The sequence below is a fragment of the Scyliorhinus canicula genome, chromosome 8 (assembly GCF_902713615.1).
Source record: "Scyliorhinus canicula chromosome 8, sScyCan1.1, whole genome shotgun sequence".
NCBI lineage: Eukaryota > Metazoa > Chordata > Chondrichthyes > Carcharhiniformes > Scyliorhinidae > Scyliorhinus > Scyliorhinus canicula.
The window spans coordinates 169,230,275-169,250,137 of NC_052153.1; the positions used below are offsets into that span (position 1 = coordinate 169,230,275).

At 48.6% G+C, this 19,863-nt stretch overlaps 1 protein-coding gene across 1 annotated transcript in view; it reads right to left on the reverse strand.

Moving 5' to 3' along the window:
- LOC119970028 (solute carrier family 22 member 5-like) overlaps nt 1-19,863 on the reverse strand; it is a 57,152-nt gene that overhangs the window by 24,599 nt on the left and 12,690 nt on the right. The window contains exons 3-4 of the mRNA XM_038803976.1: nt 13,931-14,085; nt 8,810-8,981 (exon numbers count right to left, since the gene is read on the reverse strand). Coding sequence (XP_038659904.1) covers nt 8,810-8,981; nt 13,931-14,085 — 327 coding nt within the window. The remainder of the gene's footprint in view (nt 1-8,809; nt 8,982-13,930; nt 14,086-19,863) is intronic.

A 19,863-nucleotide genomic window follows, 5' to 3' on the forward strand; every position in this document is an offset into this window, starting at 1 on the left:
GGGTCAGCGAAAACCAGCTGACTCTCGGGAGTACGATGGTGGATACACTGCGGCTAGGAGGGGTCCTAGCCAGGGGGGGGGGGGGGATACCGGGTTGCTGCTGGAAAGGCTGAGGACGGGAAGGGAAGAACGGGAGGAGAGAGGGGGGGGGGGGCCATCGCCATGGGGAACGGGTCAGAAGGGGAGGGTCGACCCGGGGCGAACAGGGGACAGAACATGGCTAATAGACAGGGGAAAGGGACGGGTCGCTCCGCGACCCGGTTGATTACTTGGAATGTGAGGGGGCTGAACGGACCGGTCAAGAGATCAAGGGTTTTTTCACACCTAAAGGGACTGCAGGCGGATGTGGCAATGTTGCAGGAGACTCACTTGAGAGTAGTAGACCAGGTGCGCCTGAGAAGGGGGTGGGTGGGACAGGTGTTCCACTCAGGCTTGGACGCAAAGAACCGGGGGGTGGCGATTTTGGTGGGAAAGAGGGTGTCGTTCGTGGCGGCGCAGGTGGTAGCAGATAAGGAGGGTAGGTACGTGATGGTGAAGGGTAGGCTGCAGGGAGAGAATGTGGTGCTGGTAAATGTATATGCCCCGAATTGGGATGACGCGGGTTTTATGAGGCGCCTGTTGGGCCTCATTCCGGGTCTGGAGGCAGGAGGCCTGATCATGGGGGGGGACTTCAACACAGTGCTCGACCCGGGGCTGGACAGATCGAGTTCCAGGACGAATAGGAGGCCGGCAGCGGCGGAGGTGCTAAGGGGGTTCATGGAGCAGATGGGGGGGGTAGACCCTTGGCGATTTGGCAGGCCAAGGGCGAGGGAGTATTCTTTTTTCTCCCACGTCCACAGGGTGTACTCCAGAATAGACTTTTTTGTACTGAGCAGGGGGCTGATTTCGAGAGTGCAGGACACGGAGTACTCGGCCATTGCGATTTCGGACCATGCACCACACTGGGTAGAGGTAGAACTGGGGGAAGCACGGGACCAGCGCCCGCTGTGGCGCCTGGATGTGGGGCTGCTGGCGGATGATGAGGTGTGCGGAAGGGTCCGGAAGGGCATTGAGAGATATCTGGGCACGAACGACACGGGCGAGGTGAAGGTGGGGGTAGTATGGGAGGCCCTGAAAGCAGTGATCAGAGGAGAGCTGATCTCCATAAGGGCACACAGAGAAAGGAAGGAGAGGCAGGAGAGGGAGAGACTGGTGGGGGAACTTATAGAAGTGGACAGGAGATATGCGGAGACACCAGAGGAGGGGCTGTTGAGGGAGCGGCGCAGTTTACAGGCCCAGTTTGACCTACTGACCACTAGGAAGGCGGAGACGCAATGGAGAAGGGCACAGGGTGCGGTCTATGAGTACGGGGAAAAGGCGAGCAGGATGCTAGCACACCAGCTGCGCAAGCAAGATGCAGCCAGAGAGATTGGGGGAGTGAGAGAGAAGGGAGGGAACGTAGTGCAGAAGGGGCAAGAGGTGAACGGGGTCTTCAGGGATTTCTACAGGGAATTGTACCGGTCTGAGCCGCCCAGGAGGAGGGGGGGAATGGAGAACTTCCTCGATAGATTGAGGTTCCCAAAGGTCCAGGAGGAACGGGTGGAGGGGCTGGGGGCGCCGATAGAGCTGCAGGAACTAGTTAAAGGGATAGGCCAGATGCAGGCGGGGAAGGCGCCGGGGCCGGATGGGTTCCCGGTGGAATTTTATAAGAAGTATGTGGACTTGGTGGGTCCAGTGCTGGTGCGAGCCTTCAATGAGGCGCGAGAGGGGGGGGGCTCTGCCCCCGACAATGTCACAGGCCCTGATCTCCTTGATCCTGAAGCGGGACAAAGACCCTGTACAGTGCGGGTCCTATAGGCCTATCTCCCTCTTGAATGTAGATGCCAAACTGTTGGCAAAGGCCCTGGCAACCAGAATAGAGGATTGTGTGCCAGGGGTAATCCATGAGGACCAGACGGGTTTCGTAAAGGGACGACAACTTAATACAAATGTCCGGAGGCTGTTGAATGTAATTATGATGCCAGCAGTGGAGGGGGAGGCTGAGATAGTGGTAGCACTGGATGCGGAGAAGGCATTCGATAGGGTGGAGTGGGAATACCTGTGGGAGACGCTGGAACGGTTCGGGTTTGGGGAGGGATTTATCAAGTGGGTGAAGCTGCTGTATTCGGCCCCGATGGCGAGTGTGGTTACAAACGGGAGGAGGTCGGAGTATTTTGGGCTCCATCGTGGTACCAGGCAGGGATGCCCCCTATCCCCCTTACTATTTGCATTAGCGATCGAACCGTTGGCGATGGCACTGAGGGGTTCAGGGGGTTGGAGAGGACTGACAAGGGGAGGGGAGGAGCATCGGGTATCACTCTATGCGGATGATTTGTTGTTGTATGTGGCGGATCCGGAAGGGGGAATGCCGGAGGTAATGGAAATACTAGCGGAGTTTGGGGACTTTTCGGGATATAAATTAAATGTGGGTAAAAGTGAGGTCTTTGTGATACACCCGGGAGATCAGGGGGAGGGAATTGGGCGGCTCCCCTTTAGGAGAGCAGTAAAGAGCTTCAGGTACTTGGGGGTGCAGGTGGCAAGGAACTGGGGGACCCTCCACAAGCTGAACTTTTCAAGGCTGGTGGAGCAGATGGAGGAGGAGTTCAAGAGGTGGGACATGGTACCGCTGTCGCTAGCAGGGAGGGTGCAGTCAGTCAAAATGACGGTCCTCCCGAGGTTCTTGTTTCTGTTCCAGTGCTTGCCCATCTTCCTCCCCAGGGCCTTCTTCAAGAAGGTAACTAGCAGCATTATGGGCTATGTGTGGGCGCATGGCACCCCTAGAGTGAGAAGGATTTTCTTGGAACGGAGTAGGGACAGTGGAGGATTAGCGCTACCCAATCTTTCCGGATACTACTGGGCGGCGAACGCATCGATGGTGCGCAAGTGGGTGATGGAGGGGGAGGGGGCAGCTTGGAAACGTATGGAGAGGGCGTCCTGCGGCAATACAAGCCTGGGGGCGCTAGTAACGGCACCATGGCCGCTCCCCCCCACAAGGTATACCACGAGTCCGGTAGTGGCGGCCACCCTTAAAATCTGGGGGCAGTGGAGGCGACACAGGGGGGAAGTGGGGGGTCTGATGGCGGCGCCACTGAGAGGGAACCACAGATTTGTCCCGGGGAACACTGGCGGGGGATTCCAGAGCTGGCACAGGGCGGGCATCAGGCAACTGAGGGACATGTTCATAGAGGGGAGGTTTGCGAGCCTGGGAGAGCTGGAGGAGAAATTTGAGCTCCCCCCGGGGAACACGTTTAGATACCTGCAGGTGAAGGCATTTGCCAGACGACAGGTGGAAGGATTCCCCTTGCTTCCCGATGGAGGGGCGAGTGATAGGGTGCTGTTGTCAGGGGCCTGGGTCGGAGAAGGGAAGGTCTCGGACATCTACAAAATAATGCAGGAGGTGGAGGAGGTACCGATAGAGGAGCTGAAAGACAAGTGGGAAGCGGAGCTGGGAGAGCAGATAGAAGATGGGACATGGGCGGATGCCCTAGAGGGTCAATTCGTCGTCGTCGTGCGCAAGGTTGGGCCTCATCCAATTTAAGGTGCTGCACAGAGCCCATATGACGGGGACTAGGATGAGTCGGTTCTTCGGGGGGGAGGACAGGTGTGTTAGGTGTTCGGGAAGCCCTGCGAACCATGTACATATGTTCTGGATGTGTCCGGCACTGGAAGAGTTCTGGGAGGGGGTGGCGGGGACGGTATCGAGAGTGGTGGGAACCAGGGTCAAACCAGGGTGGGGGCTAGCGATTTTTGGGGTTGGGGTGGAGCCAGGAGTACAGGAGGCAAGGGAGGCCGGAATATTGGCCTTTGCGTCCTTGGTGGCTCGGAGAAGGATCTTGATTCAGTGGAGGGACACAAGGCCACCAAGCGTTAACACCTGGTTAAACGACATGGCAAGCTTCATCCAATTGGAAAGAATCAAATTCGCCCTGAGAGGGTCGGTACAGGGGTTCTTCCGGCGGTGGCAGCCCTTCCTTGACTTTCTGGATCAGAGATAGGAACCGGAGGCCGAAACAGCAGCAACCCGGGGTGAAAAGGGGGGGGGGTGGGGGGGGGAAGGGAGGGGGGGGGGGGGATAGCAACGAAGAGAGCACGTCAGCGGGGGGTCGCGGGCAAGGACTGCCCGAGGCCATCGGCAGAAAGGGAAAAACGGTTTGGTTGCTAGACTGATAGCGTGGAGGGGGGGGGGGGGGGGAGTGCGCGCGGGGGAGGGCGTGGGGAGGTTTTTCCAGGGGGGACTTGTGGTGTTATAATTTAAAATGTAATAGGGGTAAATGTTTGTATCGAAAAATTTCAATAAAAATTATTTTAAAAAAAACTTTCCCATCAGCTTCTGATAGCCTTCGATTCCCTGAGACACCAAATATCTGTCTATCTCGACCTTAAACACAATCGACGACACTTGGAGTAGATAGTTCCAAAACACTCACTAGTTACAATTGTCTTATTTTGTTGGCTGTTACAGAGACATAGCTGCAGGATTACCAAGGATGAGAATTAATGGTATTCATTATATAGGATGGGCAGACAAAAAGAGGGAAATGAGGTGGGGTAGCATTGTTAGTAAAAGGGAGGAAATCAAAGCAGTAGCGAGGACGATATTGGTTCAGAAAATCATGTGGAACCTGTATGGATGGGGATAAGAAACATCAAGGGGTCTTTGAAAGAGAAGGTATTAAAACAAGAAATCAGAGATACATGCAGTAAGTGTACAACAGTAGTCATGGGCAACTTTAATTTACATATATAGAGGAGTGGACAAAACAAACCAGCAATGGTATATTGGAGGAGGAATTCCTGAAGTGAATACTTGATGGGTGACGTGAAAACCAGACAGCAGACTATTCTAGACTGGGTAGAGTACAATGAAAAAGGATCAATTAACAATAGAACATAGAACATCGAACAGTACAGCACAGAACAGGCCCTTCGGCCCTCAATGTTGTGCCGAGCCATGATCACCCTACTCAAACCCACGTATCCACCCTATACCCGTAACCCAACAACACCCCCCTTAACCTTACTTTCATTAGGACACTACGGACAATTTAGCATGGCCAATCGACCTAACCCGCACATCTTTGGACTGTGGGAGGAAACCGGAGCACCCGGAGGAAACCCACGCACACAGGGGGAGGACGTGCAGACTCCACACAGACAGTGACCCAGCCGGGAATCGAACCTGGGACCCTGGAGCTGTGAAGCATTTATGTTAACCACCATGCTACCCTGCTGCCCCAAATCTTGGTGTGCGGGGTCCCTTGGGGAAGAGTGACCATAACATGATACTTCATTAAGATGGAGTGTGAAATGGTCAAATCCGAAACTAGGATCCAGAATCAAAATAAGTGGACCATGAGTATGAGGCATGCATTGGCAAAGAGAGATTGGGGAGCTTGACTAAAAAGGGTGGAACGGCAATGGTTCATATTTAAAGAAGATGTGCATGCATTATGACAGTAGGATCCAGAATCAAAATAAAGGGACCACGAGTGTACAGGGCACGCATTGGCAAGGAGAGATTGGGGAGCCTTATTAAAGAAGTGGATTGGCAATGGTTTATAGTTAAAGAACACATGCATGAATTATGACAATTATTCATTCCTTTCTGGCACAAAAATAAAAAGACAAAAATGGTGGCTCAACCATGATTACAAAAGAAATTTGGGATAATATTAAATCCAAAGAGGAGGCATAGAATTGCCAGAAAAAGCAGCAAGCCTGACCATTGGGAGCATTTTAGAATTTATCAAAAGGAAGACAAACAATTCGATGGGGTGGGTGTTGGAACCAACATTTCTACGGACACGTGCTTGTAGGATTAGAATAGCGGTTTTAATATACTCACAGCAGAGCCAGCCGGTTAGCCATTGAACTTTCGGTGAACTGGCCGGCTGACCATGTGGCACTGATCTTTATACAGCAGCTCCAGGGGGAGGAGTCCTGGGCAGACCCAAGGGAGAAGCCCAGTACAATTCTTGAGCATTCCCAGAGCTACTCCCCCTGGTGGTCAGGTAGTGCAACTGCACTTACAATATAGGCACATGTATATACAGATTATAATCCGGTGTGAATCACATTCACCACAGTGGGAACTAGGGTACGAGAATAAAATTTCAGGAAACACAGAAACTGGCCATAAAGGCTTTTATAAATATATATGTGAAGAGAAACTTTTAGTAGGTCCGTTACAGTCAGAAGCTGGGGAAACAAAGAAATGGCATAAGAATTGAACACATATTTTGGTTCGGTCTTCATAATAAAGGCACAAATAATCTCCCAGAAATGTTAGGGAACAAAAGGTCTAATGATGGGGTGGAATTTAAGGAAATTAGTAAGGAAATAATGCTGTGGAAATTAATGGCATTAAAGGCTGACAAATCACCAGGGCCTGATAATCTACATAAGACCATAAGACATAGGAGTGGAAGTAAGGCCATTCGGCCCATCGAGTCCACTCCACCATTCAATCATGGCTGATGGGCATTTCAACTCCACCTACCAGCATTCTCCCCGCAGCCCTTAATTCCTCGCGACATCAAGAATTTATCTATCTCTGCCTTGAAGCCATTTAGCGTCCCGGCCTCCACTGCACTCCGCGGCAATGAATTCCACAGGCCCACCACTCTCTGGCTGAAGAAATGTCTCCGCATTTCTGTTCTGAATTTACCCCCTCTAATTCTAAGGCTGTGCCCACGGGTCCTCGTCTCCTCGCCTAACGGAAACAGTTTCTTTGCGTCCACCCTTTCTAAGCCATGTATTATCTTGTAAGTTTCTATTAGATCTCCCCTTAACCTTCTAAACTCCAATGAATACAATCCCAGGATCCTCAGCCGTTCATCATATGTTAGACCCGCCATTCCAGGGATCATCCGTGTGAATCTCCGCTGGACACGCTCCAGTGCCAGTATGTCCTTCCTGAGATGTGGGGCCCAAAACTGGACACAGTACTCCAAATGGGGCCTAACCAGAGCCTTATAAAAGGCTCAGTAGCACATCACTGCTTTTATATTCCAACCCTCTTGAGATAAATGACAACATTGCATTCGCTTTCTTAATCACAGATTCAACCTGCATGTTTACCTTTAGGGAATCCTCGACTAGCACTCCCAGATCCCTTTGTAGTTTGGCATTATGAATTTTCTCACCGTTTAGAAAGTAGTCTATGCTTGGATTCTTTTTTCCAAAGTGCAAGACCTCACATTTTCTCACGTTGAATTGCATCAGCCATTTCCTGCACCACTCTCCCAAACTGTCGAGATCCTTCTGCAGCCTCCCCACTTCCTCAGCACTACCTGCCTGACCACCTAACTTCATATCATCGGCAAACTTTGCTAGAATGCCCCCAGTCCCTTCATACAGATCATTGATATATATGGTGAACAGCTGCGGCCCCAACACTGAACCCTGTGGGACACCGCTGGTCACCGGCTGCCATTCCGAAAAAGAACCTTTTATCCCAACTCTCTGCCTTCTGTCAGACAGCCAATCCTCAACCCATGCCAGTAGCTCACCTCGAACACCATGGGCCCTCACCTTACTCAGCAGCCTCCTGTGTGGCACCTTATTAAAGGCCTTTTGGAAATCCAGATAGACCACATCCACTGGGTTTCCCTGGTCTAACCTACTTGTCACCTCCTCAAAGAATTCTAACAGGTTCGTCAGGCACGACCTCCCCATACTAAATCCATGAGTATTAAAAGGAAGTGGCCCGGGAAATATTTGATGGATTGATGGTCATCTTCCAAAATAGACTCTGGAGTGCTTTGAGGAATAAATGATATTGAAAAGGGAGGGAAGAGGGAAAAAAATTAGGCCAGCCATGATCAGGCTGCATGACAGAGCAGACGCAAAAGGCCAAATGGTCTACTCCTGCTCTTAACGTCAATGTATGCAACCTGTGCAAATAAAACATTTTAGTCATAGTGAAAGGGCGCTTCCAGTTGAATCCCTTATTTCCCCATTTCTTTGTGGTTATAATTTTTATCCATGGATGTTCAATGGACATATACCTTCAAGTCAAGCAGACAAAGTGAGGAACTAGTTGCAAAATAGTACATTGCGCTATTGGAGATATAGCTTTTTGAACAGCAGAACACAAGACTTTCTGGCACCCAAGAGATTGGAGTGACTCAATTCGATTGACTGGCTGGTGGCCAATGAATTGGCCAAAGGCTGTATTCTGCCTGGCGACAGGTGGTAACTGGGTCCTGCACAGCTGCAATGGTTTCCAGGGTGCCAGTGCCAAGATGCTACCCTGCCCCCGACCACCCAGGGGTCTACAATGGCCTGGGAGACACCTCCAGGCGCTGTTGCGAGTGGTCCATGTTTGTGGGGACCTGTCGTAAGTGAGGCTTCGCTGGGGAGGCCATTAGTTCCTCGGATTTTGCCCAGCGCATGCGAGATAGAGATTGTGACGTTTCACGAAGTATGGTTGAACTTCACAAGACTTTGAACATTGCAAATCTCGTGGAGGCGCCTCTCGCGATATTCAATGGCTTCATTGCAACATCAAGTCGGGCACGGCGAGGCCCGTAAGTCGCTCCCCACATTGCAAAAGCGAGTTGGCGATGTGGATGGCTAAATGTGAACACAACGATTGTGAACTTTCAATGCATCTTGGATACACCCCTTCCTCAACCAAAAGTACGTACTTTTTGAAATCAATTCTACACTGAAATGCAGTGATAATTTTAGCAAATTGACCAAATGTAGGCAGGGAATTCTTCTGGTGCTTCCTTAATTATTACCAAGTTCTCATCAAAAATTGAATTTAAACAGAAATTAAACTCACCACCAGAGGGGAACGTAGAGGATTTGTGGAAGTGATAAGGCCACCAACAGAACACGCCAATCCCGGATAAAGTATGCAAAAATAGGTAAAATAACATAACCAAAAGCAACAAAAAGGCAGGCACCAACTGTCCCAAAAGCAATCCTTTCAGCTTTGCCAAGAATCTCACTTCCTGTTGAAAAAATATAAAAATTAAAGCACGTTTGAAAATCAATAACTTGAATTAAGTGACAAGTCCAAGGGATCAGCAATTTCCAAATATAACCATTAATATTTTGTGCAATAATAAACTAGGAAGATCTTGTACTCAATACTATGTTTTGAGTTGCAGGCCCCCCATCATTTGATCTCCTGGGCACTTTACACGCAACTTATCCCCATCCCCAAGTGAGTTTGGTACACTGCGGGGAAAGATTGTAATCAGCTTGGTCGCGTCCAATTCTGATTGCAACTGTTCAGATCCCAATCCAAATATTCACCACATCTGCTCCCCCTCCAATTCTTTTAAACCCCCCCACCCCTGCTCAAAGGACCCCCAGATCTCCCTACCCTTGCCCTCCACAATCCTGAGCCTCTGCTTTCTTCCCACCCAGCCAAGACCTCCAGGACCACTCATCTCCCTCATCATCTGGCCCCCAAAGTCCATTCCCCAATCTTGTTCCCCATTCAACCCCCACCCCCTTCAGACTACCGTCTTCCAACATTCTCCTGCCCCAACCAACCTAAAGGGCCCCTTTAAGGGGCGTGGTGCTCCAGGTCCCGAAACTCCTTTCCATACCCTCGACTTGCAGTGCTCCCCATGCAGGGGATTTTCTCTTAGTACTGTGGGATACCCATCAACATATTTCCATATCCTCGGTTCTATTCCCAGAAATTTGTGGAATACCTCACAGAAAATCAGTGCTAATTGCCTAGCTCTTAGAAACAAAGTATGTAGTCAACGCCACTGGAGATCTGATTTCAACAAGGTACAAAGTAAAAGTACAGCACAGGAACAGGTCCTTCAGCCCTCCAAGCCTGCGCCAGCAATGTTGATCGTCCAACCTAAAACCTTTTACACTTCCGGGGATCATATCCCTCTATCCCCATCCTATTAGTGTATTTGTCAAGCTGCCCCTTACATGTCACTATCGCACCTGCTTCCAGCAGTGAGTTCCAGGCACTCACTATCCTGTATAAAACACTTTCCTTGCACATCTCCTCCAAACTTCCCCTCGCACCTTAAACCCATGTCCCCTAGTAACTGACTCTACCACCATGGGAAAAAGCTTCCGACTATCCACTCTGTCCATGACACTCATAATTTTGTAGACTTCTATCATTTTGCCCCTCAACCTCCATCGTTCCAGTGAGAACAGAGTTTATCCAACCTCTCCTCATAGCTAATGCCCTCCATCCCAGGCAACATCCTAGTAAGCCTCTTCTGTACCCCCTCTAAAGCCTCCACACCTTGTGGTAGTGTGGCGACCAGAATGGTACACCATATTCCAAGTTTGCTTCCCATATTGGTTGTCAGAATCAATTTGAAATCATTGAGGATCTTACTACTGCCATCTTCCCATCCTCTTCATAGGTAGAGGGCCAAATTGTTTTTTTTTTTGGGTTTTTTTTTTTTTAAACTAGACCCTAGTTTAAAAAATCCTTACTTTTAATTCTTTCAAGGGATGGGAGTGCTGCTGGCTAGGCCAGCATTGGTTGCTGATCTTAAACCAAGTGGCTTCCCAGGCCTTTTCAGAATTTGGAAGGCAGTGGGATAGTGGTATTGTCACTAGATTAGTAACCCAGAGACCCAGGTTGATGCTCTAGGCCCTGCACTCAAAATCCCACATGGCAAGTGGTGAAATTTGAATTTACCTAAAAGTTTAACAACGACCATGAAACCATTGTCGATTATCGTAAAATCCCAGGTGGCTCACTAATGCCCTTTAGGGAAGGAAAACTTCTGTGCTTACCTAATCTGGATTACATGTGCCTCCAGACCAACAGAAATGTGGTTGACTCCAAAATGACCGGTCAGTTGTATCAAACCACTAAAAAGGTCAATAAAAAGGAATGAAACTGGACTGGTTTGCATCAGGCCCTTGGTTTCTCTGCCTATCACCTATCTCATTCCCCTTTGTCATTTGATTTGTCCTTGTTCCCTCCTCCTGACTCTTTCCCTAGGTACCCATCCAGCTGCCATTTTAGTTTAAACCCTCCCGAACCACTCCAGCAAATACTGCCCCAAGAACATCAATCCCAGTCCTGCTTTGGTGTAACCCACCCAGTTTATACTGGTCCAAACTCCAAGAATTGGTCCCAGGAATCTGAAACCCTCCCCCTCACACCATCTCTTCAGCCATGTAATCAGATAAAGCCTGCTATTTCTAGTTTTGATTAGCACATGGTACTGATAGTAATCCCTAGATTACTACCTTCATGGAGGTCAACTTTCTTCTCAATTCCCTATATTCTGCTTTTAGGACCTCATCCTTTTTTTTTAAAAACCTGTCGTTGGTATCGACGTGTATCACAACCACTTGCTGTTCACCCTCCCTCTGCAGAGTGTCCTGCAAGCGCACGGAGATATCCTTGACCCACCAGGGAGGCAACACCATCCTGGAGTTTAGTTTGCAGCCACAGAAACACCCATCTATTCCCCATACAATTGAACCCCTATAACTATTGCCTTTCCACTTTTTATTCCTTCCCTCTGCAGCTGAACCAACCATGGGCCTATGAATTTGGCTGTTGCTGCTTTCCCCGGAGGTCATTCCCCTCAACAGTGTCCGATGTGGCATATCTGATTTGCAGGTGAATGGCCACAGGAGATTTCTGCATTGCATGCCTAGTGGTCACCCGTTCCCTTCTTGCTGAGTCCGAGTCTGCAGTGTGGCTGCCTCTATAAGTGATATCCAAAACACTCTCCGCCTCCTGGATGCTCCCCAGTGTCCCCAGCCACCACTCCAGCTCTGAAACCCAGGTTTCCAGGAGCTGTACCTGGAGACATGTCCTGCACACAAGCTGGTCTCGGGCACTGGAAATGTTCCTGGCTCCCACATGGAGCAAGAGCAGCAAATCAAGGCTTTGAGCTCTCCTCCTTTGACATATCCCTCTAAATTAAACCTTGAAGATGCTGGATATTAGATTAAATCCAATTCTCCATGATCCTTCTTTTCTCGTCACTACCAATTATATCCCTTGCAGATTATAAACCACAAAAGTATTTTCAACTGGTGATAAAAGTTGTAAGACTTACCGACCTTACTCACTACTTACCAATTGGCTCTCTCCCTTATAACCTCAACTGCAGCAGGGCAAAAACACTCCCTGAATATGTAAAAGTTGCAAGCAAAGAGCACCTCTTCCCACTCCACACCAAATTGCCAAGTTTAAAACTCACTCTGGCAGTGTGTGACTCCAGACATGGCCTCTCCCACTGCTCACGTGCAAAGCTCTGCGAGTGTGCTTTGGAGCCCTTTCTTAAATAGGAATGTCATCCCTTAATACCAATCTCAAATTTAGTACCCTTTGTATGAAGAAGTCTTTCCGAATTTGACTCTCAAATGCTCTGGTCATGGTTTATTAGGTTATGCCTCCGTAGGCCTGGATTTTCCAGTAGGTTCTCGCCGTCTACCCAGTCGGTTTCTTTGGGTATTTTCAGAACTTTGATGAAATCTCACCCTTATTCGTGCAAACATCAAGGAATACACCCCTGGTCTATTTAATTTAATCTTGTAAATCAACACTTTGAGTCCTGCAAATCTCATGGGGCCATTAAAACCTTCTTAAACTGCAGGTCCTTAGAGTACACCATGCATGGTCTATCCAGGCCTCTGTAGAGCTGAAGCCCAATTTTGAGTCGGCCTATTCGAAGAGGGCAGAGGGACAGCAAGCCAGAGATTTGGGAAGAAAGACATCCAATTTTGGAGAAGATACTCATGGCACAGTTAAGGCAACATTCTACCAAAGCGAGAGCAGGGATAGGTTGGTGCAATCCAAAACAAGGGATGCAGCGGCATAGTGGTATTGTCACTGGACTGGTAATCCAGAGACCCAGGTTCGAATCCCACCAGGGCAGTTGGTGGAATTTGCATTCAATGAAAAAGAAATCTGGAATTAAAGGTCTAACAACGACCGTGAAACCATTTGCCAATTGTAGTAAAAAGCCATCTGGTTCACTAATGTCCTTTATGGAAGGAAATCTGTCATCATTACCTGGTGTGGCCTACATGTGACTCCTGACCCACAGCAATGTGGTGGACTCTTAATGTCCTTAGCGACGCCCACATCACATGAACAAATGAAAAAAAAAAGAACTGGAAGAGTAGGCTGGGACAAAGACAAAAGATTTTTATAATTCAACTGATCGAGGATATGGACCCAATAAAGGCAGTCGTGAACGGAGTCGTGATAGGATGTGAGCATTTGGGTTTCCATCAGTTTTGACAGTCAGACTCGAAACGTTAGCTTCCTTCTCTCTCCATAGATGCTGTCGGACCTGCTGAGATTGTCCAGCATTTTCCGTTTCAGATTCCAGCATCCACAGTAATTTGTTTCACTGAAAGTGCTACTGCTGAATGTGGAAAGGGTGGGGCATTGTCAATGGATAGGACATGGGATTTGAAGATCATCTGACACACGTTTGTGTTTATTCTCAAATGCACAGCCAGGCAAAAGTTCCAATTTTGGCACGAGTGTCACTGGCAAGGCCAGAGGTTTTTGCCCATCCCTAAATGCCCTTGAGTGGAGTGACTTTCCAGGTCATTTTAGAGGGAAGTTAAGAGTCAACCACATTGAACATATAGTGAACCAGATGGGTTTTTAAATGACGATCAATGATGGTTGCATGAACAATATTACTGGGGCGAGTTTTGCAATTCCAGGTTTATTTATTGAATTTAAATTCCACCAGGTCAACCCATGTTCAAAGAGCATCACCCTGGGCCTCTTGATTCCTAGTCCACTGCACCATCATCTTAGTGAAGTCCAAACTGGAAACGCTGCTTCATCCAATTGATTTGCCCATACATCATACATACTAAAAAAGGGAGAAATGATTATAACACAGTGAGAAGAAAAAAAGAAAATGAAGAAACAGACTTGAGCGCATCATATACAGTGATTTAAAAAGAATCTTACCCAAAATAAACATTACGATGTATCTTGTAACCTGTGCAAGGCCAACAATAAAGTACAAGACAGCAAACATCTCCCAGCTCTGAGCGGTCACGAGAAAAATACTGAAGACGGCGTGCACAGCCATGGATATAAACAGGATGATTTTTCGCCCATACCTTAAGAAAGCAAGAAAACAAATCAATTTAAACAGGCAATAATACTTCTTCAAACATCAGGCAGCGCTTGGTATCAAAGGATACAAAATTGACCAATTCATATAGTAATCAGATGTAGGGCTATGAGGAGGTTCATGGGATGGGTTCTCAGATCCCAGACGGTGAAATTGCGTTCTGCGACGGGGCAGAGAATCCCCAATGGCATCGAACCGGGTGCGGCATGGCTTTCGCGATGCTCTGCCCCCTGAAAACCGTGTAAGCACCCAGTATCCATAGCCTCCATACGTTGGCTGAGGCCTGCCCTGTGATGCTCTGCTCAACTAGCTGAGTTCCAGACGGCGTGAGTCTCTCATGGTCTCACTCATCGAGAGCTCAGCGTGGTGGCTGCAGACTCAATGCGGCGGCGCCACAGTCGGAGGAGGAGGACGACGACGGTCGACCCGCGGGCAGGGGTGGACATCAGGGCACACCAGTCAGCTGAAGGGGGGGGGGGAAACCATTTCACAGGCCAGGTCCAAGAAGCGGCATCCGCCATGTAGCACAGCGCAGATGCTGCCGTGCGCAAGCACGGCCAAGGACCCAGCAATTCACCAGGCTGTATCAGCAGCTAGAACCGGGTGCTCTACGCTGCTTCCCTGCTAGCCCCCAGCAAAATGGGGAAAATCGGTGGCTATTTCACAACGATTTTTCTGTGGGGACCAGAACGGAGAAACCAGCCCCATATACCCGAATGAGAATGAACCAGATTAGATCTGCAGCACAGCTTTCATCGCTGCCCTCAAAAATAAATCACTATAAAATGTGCATGTTGAAATACTTATTATCCTTTCTTCAGGCATTGCTCTGGTGTTTCTGCAGTCCTTACATTGGCATTCTACAACAATAGCATCAAGTACAGATTTTCAGCGGTTTGACCCAACAACAACGAAAGGACAGTGGTATAGTTCCAAGTGAGCTCCAAGGAACAACAGGCTTGTGATTGAGCCCTACTGCTTCACAGCAAAACCAGAATTCAATGCCACATTAGCTCGGAGGCGAAACAAAAACAAGCTTCTTTTACAGCCAGGAGAGCCTCGCAGTCAAGGAGGCAGACATGTCAAGGTCCTCTTTGAAGTAACCTTCAGACTTTTGAAAGCTATGCAGGGTCGGAAGGTGTCAGGGCATGATTGAAATGGAAAGGATCTATGACACCCAAACATACAATCAGGTGACAATCAGGTGAAGAAAAGGAAGCCAAAACAGAATTGTCTCACTTGGTAGAGAGTACAAAAACAAGAAAACACCACTGATGGGAAATTGAAATCGAAAGGACGAAGGCTTGCCTCAAAAAGCAAAACTAGTCAAATAACGATTAAATTACTGGATAATGCACTGAAGTGTCTGTAACTGTAGCATAAGAGTCTATCACAAAAGGGTTAATGTGGGACCGAGTACAGTGCCATGCACACAGTGATGTAACAGAGCATATGCTCCCCACCTAGGAGGAGTGTAAAGTGTTGGACAGAGCAGCGTGTAGAAGCAAGCATGGAAACAGCTCCTAGCTTGGATCTTTACTGTATCGGTTTCTATATTTTAGTGCAGTTGAGAAGTACTTACTGTTGAACTACAAGACTATGAATACCTCAATAGGACCTACCAAACTAGGCCTTACAACAGTAACCATGGATATGCCAAGAGTAGAGACAATGATTGGGCAGCACGGTAGCATAGTAGTTCTCACAGTTGCTTCACAGCTCCAGGGATCCAGGTGCGATTCCCGGCTGGGTCACTGTCTTATGTGGCATCTGCACGCTCTCCCCATGTCTGGGTGGGTTTCCTCCGGGTGCCCCGGTTTCCTCCCACAGTCCAAAGAGGTGCAGGTTAGTTGAATTGGCCATGCTAAATTGCCACTTAGTGTCCAAAAAGGTTAAGTGGGGCTTACTGTGTTACAGAGATAGGGTAGATGCATGGGCTCGAGTAGGGTGCTCTTTGTAAGGGCCGATGCAGACTCGATGGACCAAAAGGTCTCCTTCTGAACTGTACATTCTACGATTCTATGATAATTTCACATCCATGGAGGTGGGCAGGAGCAGTTACCTGAATGCCCAGCTCAATATTGCCAAACAGCTACTCTACTAAAAAGAGCTACACCAGGGAGCTCTCACACACACAGCCAGATGAACCTTTTCAAAAGGCATCATCAAAATCTCCATGAAGGTTAATGAACATAACACAAAAGGAGACAGATACCCAATATCCAAAACGGCAATCCACCATTAAAAATGGTATTAAGACCAAAATAGACATCATAGCCCATCTAAACCCAGAGCTAACACTGGCAACTCAATTCCACACCACCATCTGCAACAAAGAATCATCCTCAACATGAGGGATTGTCAATAGCGTGCAACAAATCCACTGGAGTAGGAAAATAAAATCCACAAGTCCTAGAATTGCAATGTACAGGTTAATCGATTTTGAGAATTTGACTAATTTTTTGAATCTCTAATAGCCAAGGATTTTATTCTGCGACCACAGCAAAATTAAGTGATTCCGTTTTGATGTTTTGTGAGGCAATTAACAATCTAGGAAATGCATTCATTAACTGTTGATTTTCATACCTTTATTTAGGGCTCGTGTGAAGGTATGTTGACAAGGGAATGTGACTTTACGGTTTTGGAAGGAAATGTAACTTCTGGGGTTTATGACTCATAAATCATGGGTTGTGGCAAAGGTGGGTGACACAACAGGAATTGCATCCTATAGCCAATAGGAGGAGTGAATTTACGCCAACTCCAAAAAAAAAGGAAGGTCAAATGGGAGTCTGAGGGATGCAAGTTGAGAAGTGTAATTTTCATTGGCACAGTGATAACATGGCTTGGTGGTATGTCTCTTCTGGACACAGCTCAACAGCACTAAGACAAAGAAGAAAAAACAGGTGGATTGGCCATAATTTTATCATGGCCAATCCAGCTAACCTGCACATCTTTGGACTGTGGAAAGAATCAGGAGCATCCGGAGGAAAAAGGGGAGAAAGTGCAACTCCACCCAAGGCCAGAATTGAACCTAGATCCCTGGAGCTGAGGCAACAGTACTAGTTATTTGTACGTTGACAGTCAAGCACCAATTGAGACCCTATAACCAGAAATCAACACATTCGGACTGTAGAAGTTTTGTCAAGTAGTCAATTTTTTTAATAAAAATATTTTTATTTTCCATTTTCTTCAGAATTTATACCCCACCAACAAACAGTAAACGGTAACGAATACAATGTCAATCCCCTTATCAACAACAATGATCCCATCCCCCCACCACCCCAAACAACAGCCCACCTGACAATAAAAGCATCAAATAAAACTAAACCTCCCAAAGAGAAAAAAAAGGAAAAAAGAAAAAGGAATCAGGAATAGCCCCTGGTCACCATTGACATGTATAGTCCACCCCCTCCCCCCCAAATATTCAAATGCCATCCAATCTTTGAAAGAGTACCGTGAATGGCACCCATGAATTAGAGACACACCCCCACCCCCCTCCCAGACTCCTCCCCTCCACTTCCTCTTGGAAACTCCTCCCCCGCAACCTTCTCCCAACTTTTCACCCTGGCTAGACTCACCGAAGCCTGTTCTGCCAGGCTCCAATGGCCGCAGCCCCCTCCCCCCACCCCGCTCTCATTCACTGGCCGGCTTAAACCGGCCACCATGGAGGCCCCAGGTCTCCTTCCCCCTTGCCCGGTCCCAGGAAAACCAAGAAATTCCCTTTAGCACACAACCCCAGCATACACAACGAAGCCCCAAAGAACCATCATTACAAATGAAAGACCCAACTCTTCCCTTGTCCAAATATACAGTAGGTAGTACATACACCAACACGCAGTGAAAAAATAAAAAAGTTACATGAGGCTACATCGGTACATGACCTGCTCAGTCCCTTTTCTCAATTCTGCCAGTCTTTCTGCCTTTGCAAACTCCTCCGCTGCCCCAAAATAAAAGTCCTTGGATTTGTAGGTCACCCTCAACTTAGCTGGATACACTAAGCTGCACTGCACCTTGCTGATGTACAGTGCCTTCTTCACCCGGCTGAAGGCAGCCCGCCTCCTCGCCAGCTCCACTGTAAAGTCCTGGTATATGCATATACCAGCTCCAGCCCACTGCACCACCTGCTTCTGCTTGCCCAGCATAGGACCTTCTCCTTCACGCTGTACCTACGGAAACACACAGTTACTACTCTTGGTGGCTCACTCACCTTGCTATAGCCCTCCATGACCCATGAGCCCAATGCAATTCATATAGAGAGGGATCGTCCCCCTCCCACAATAGCTCCGCCAACATTGTGGCCAAATACTCCATCGGCCTCAGGCCTTCCACCCATTCGGGCAGACCCACGATCCTCAGATTCTGCCACCTGGATCTGTTTTCCAGGTCTTCCATTTTGGCTCGCAGACCCTTGTTGGTCTCTGTCACCTTCCGAATCTCCTTCCCCATCGAGGTGAGTTGATCACTGTGCTGCGATACCTCTTCCACTTCCTTCAGTGTCTCACCTTGCTCCTGCACCTCTACCGCTGCGCTTGATACCGCCACCCTCACCGGGGCAATCGCCTCCTCCATCAGCACGCTCAATACCGCCCCCATCTCCTTCATCGCTTCAATGTGCTTTGTGAACAGTTCGACAACCATCACTTTGGTAATTTCGTCTGCTGTGAGCGATGCGGCCTCCCCTGGAGCTCCAGCCTCCACTTTCCTTACAGTTCCTGCGCTGACTTTTCCACTCACCGGTGGACTTTCATTAACCCCCTTTTTTATGGCCTTCCCCTCCCCAAAGCTTGGACATTTCTCCTCCCTGTGCCTTCTTGCAGCTTTTTCATCCTCCGTTGCCCCTGGGACCGGGCGTTAAAACCCCAAAATTTCTATTCCCGAGCAGGAGCCCGCCAACGTGCGGCTGCATCCCGTCAGTCATCACCGGTAGGCCCAAGTGGACGATTTTTAAACCTCTCCCATTATCACTGGCGGGGAGAGTGCAGTCAATGAAAATGACGGTACACCCAAGGCTCTTATTTCAGAACCTCCCAATCTTCATCCCAAAGTCATTTTTCAGGAAAGTTAATGCTTTGATCTTGGAGTTTGTGGGGGTGGGGAAATCCCCAAGGATAAAGAAGGTGCTGTTGGAACAGCAGTGCGGGGCAGGTTGGCCTTACCAAAGAAGATGATTATTGGGCAGCGAATATAGCCATGGTCTGGAAGTGGGTAGTGGGGGAGGGGCCAACCTCCTGCAGGGGGAAGGGTTTTTGGGGCATTGTTGATGGCGTTGCTGCCATTCACATCGGCCAGGTACTCCACAAGTCTGGTGGGGGCAGCCCTGCAAAGGTGGGGGCTGGCAATGGGGGGGGGGGGGGGGGCAGGGATCAAGCAGTTTGGGGACCAGCTTTGAGTTTAGAGGATCTGGAGAAGGAGTATGAGCTACCCAGTGGCAATGGGTTCCGGTACTTACGTATGCGAGGAAGCAGGTTGCGTCCTTTTCTGAGCGGCCGCCCCTGGGCTACAGGATAAGTTGATTTCCAAAGCAGGAGTGGGCGAGGCTAAATGTATCAGAGATTTACAAGGAGTTAATGGACTGGGAGGGAGCCCCAATAGGGGAATTCAAAGAAAGTGGGAGGAGGCTCAGAGGAGGGTGAATGCATCTTTGTTGTGTTCTGGGCTTAGCCTTATTCAGTTTAAGGTAATAATAATCATAATTGTCACAAGTAGGCTTACATTAACATTGCAATGAGGTTACTGTGAAAAGTAGTGTATGGGGCATTATGGG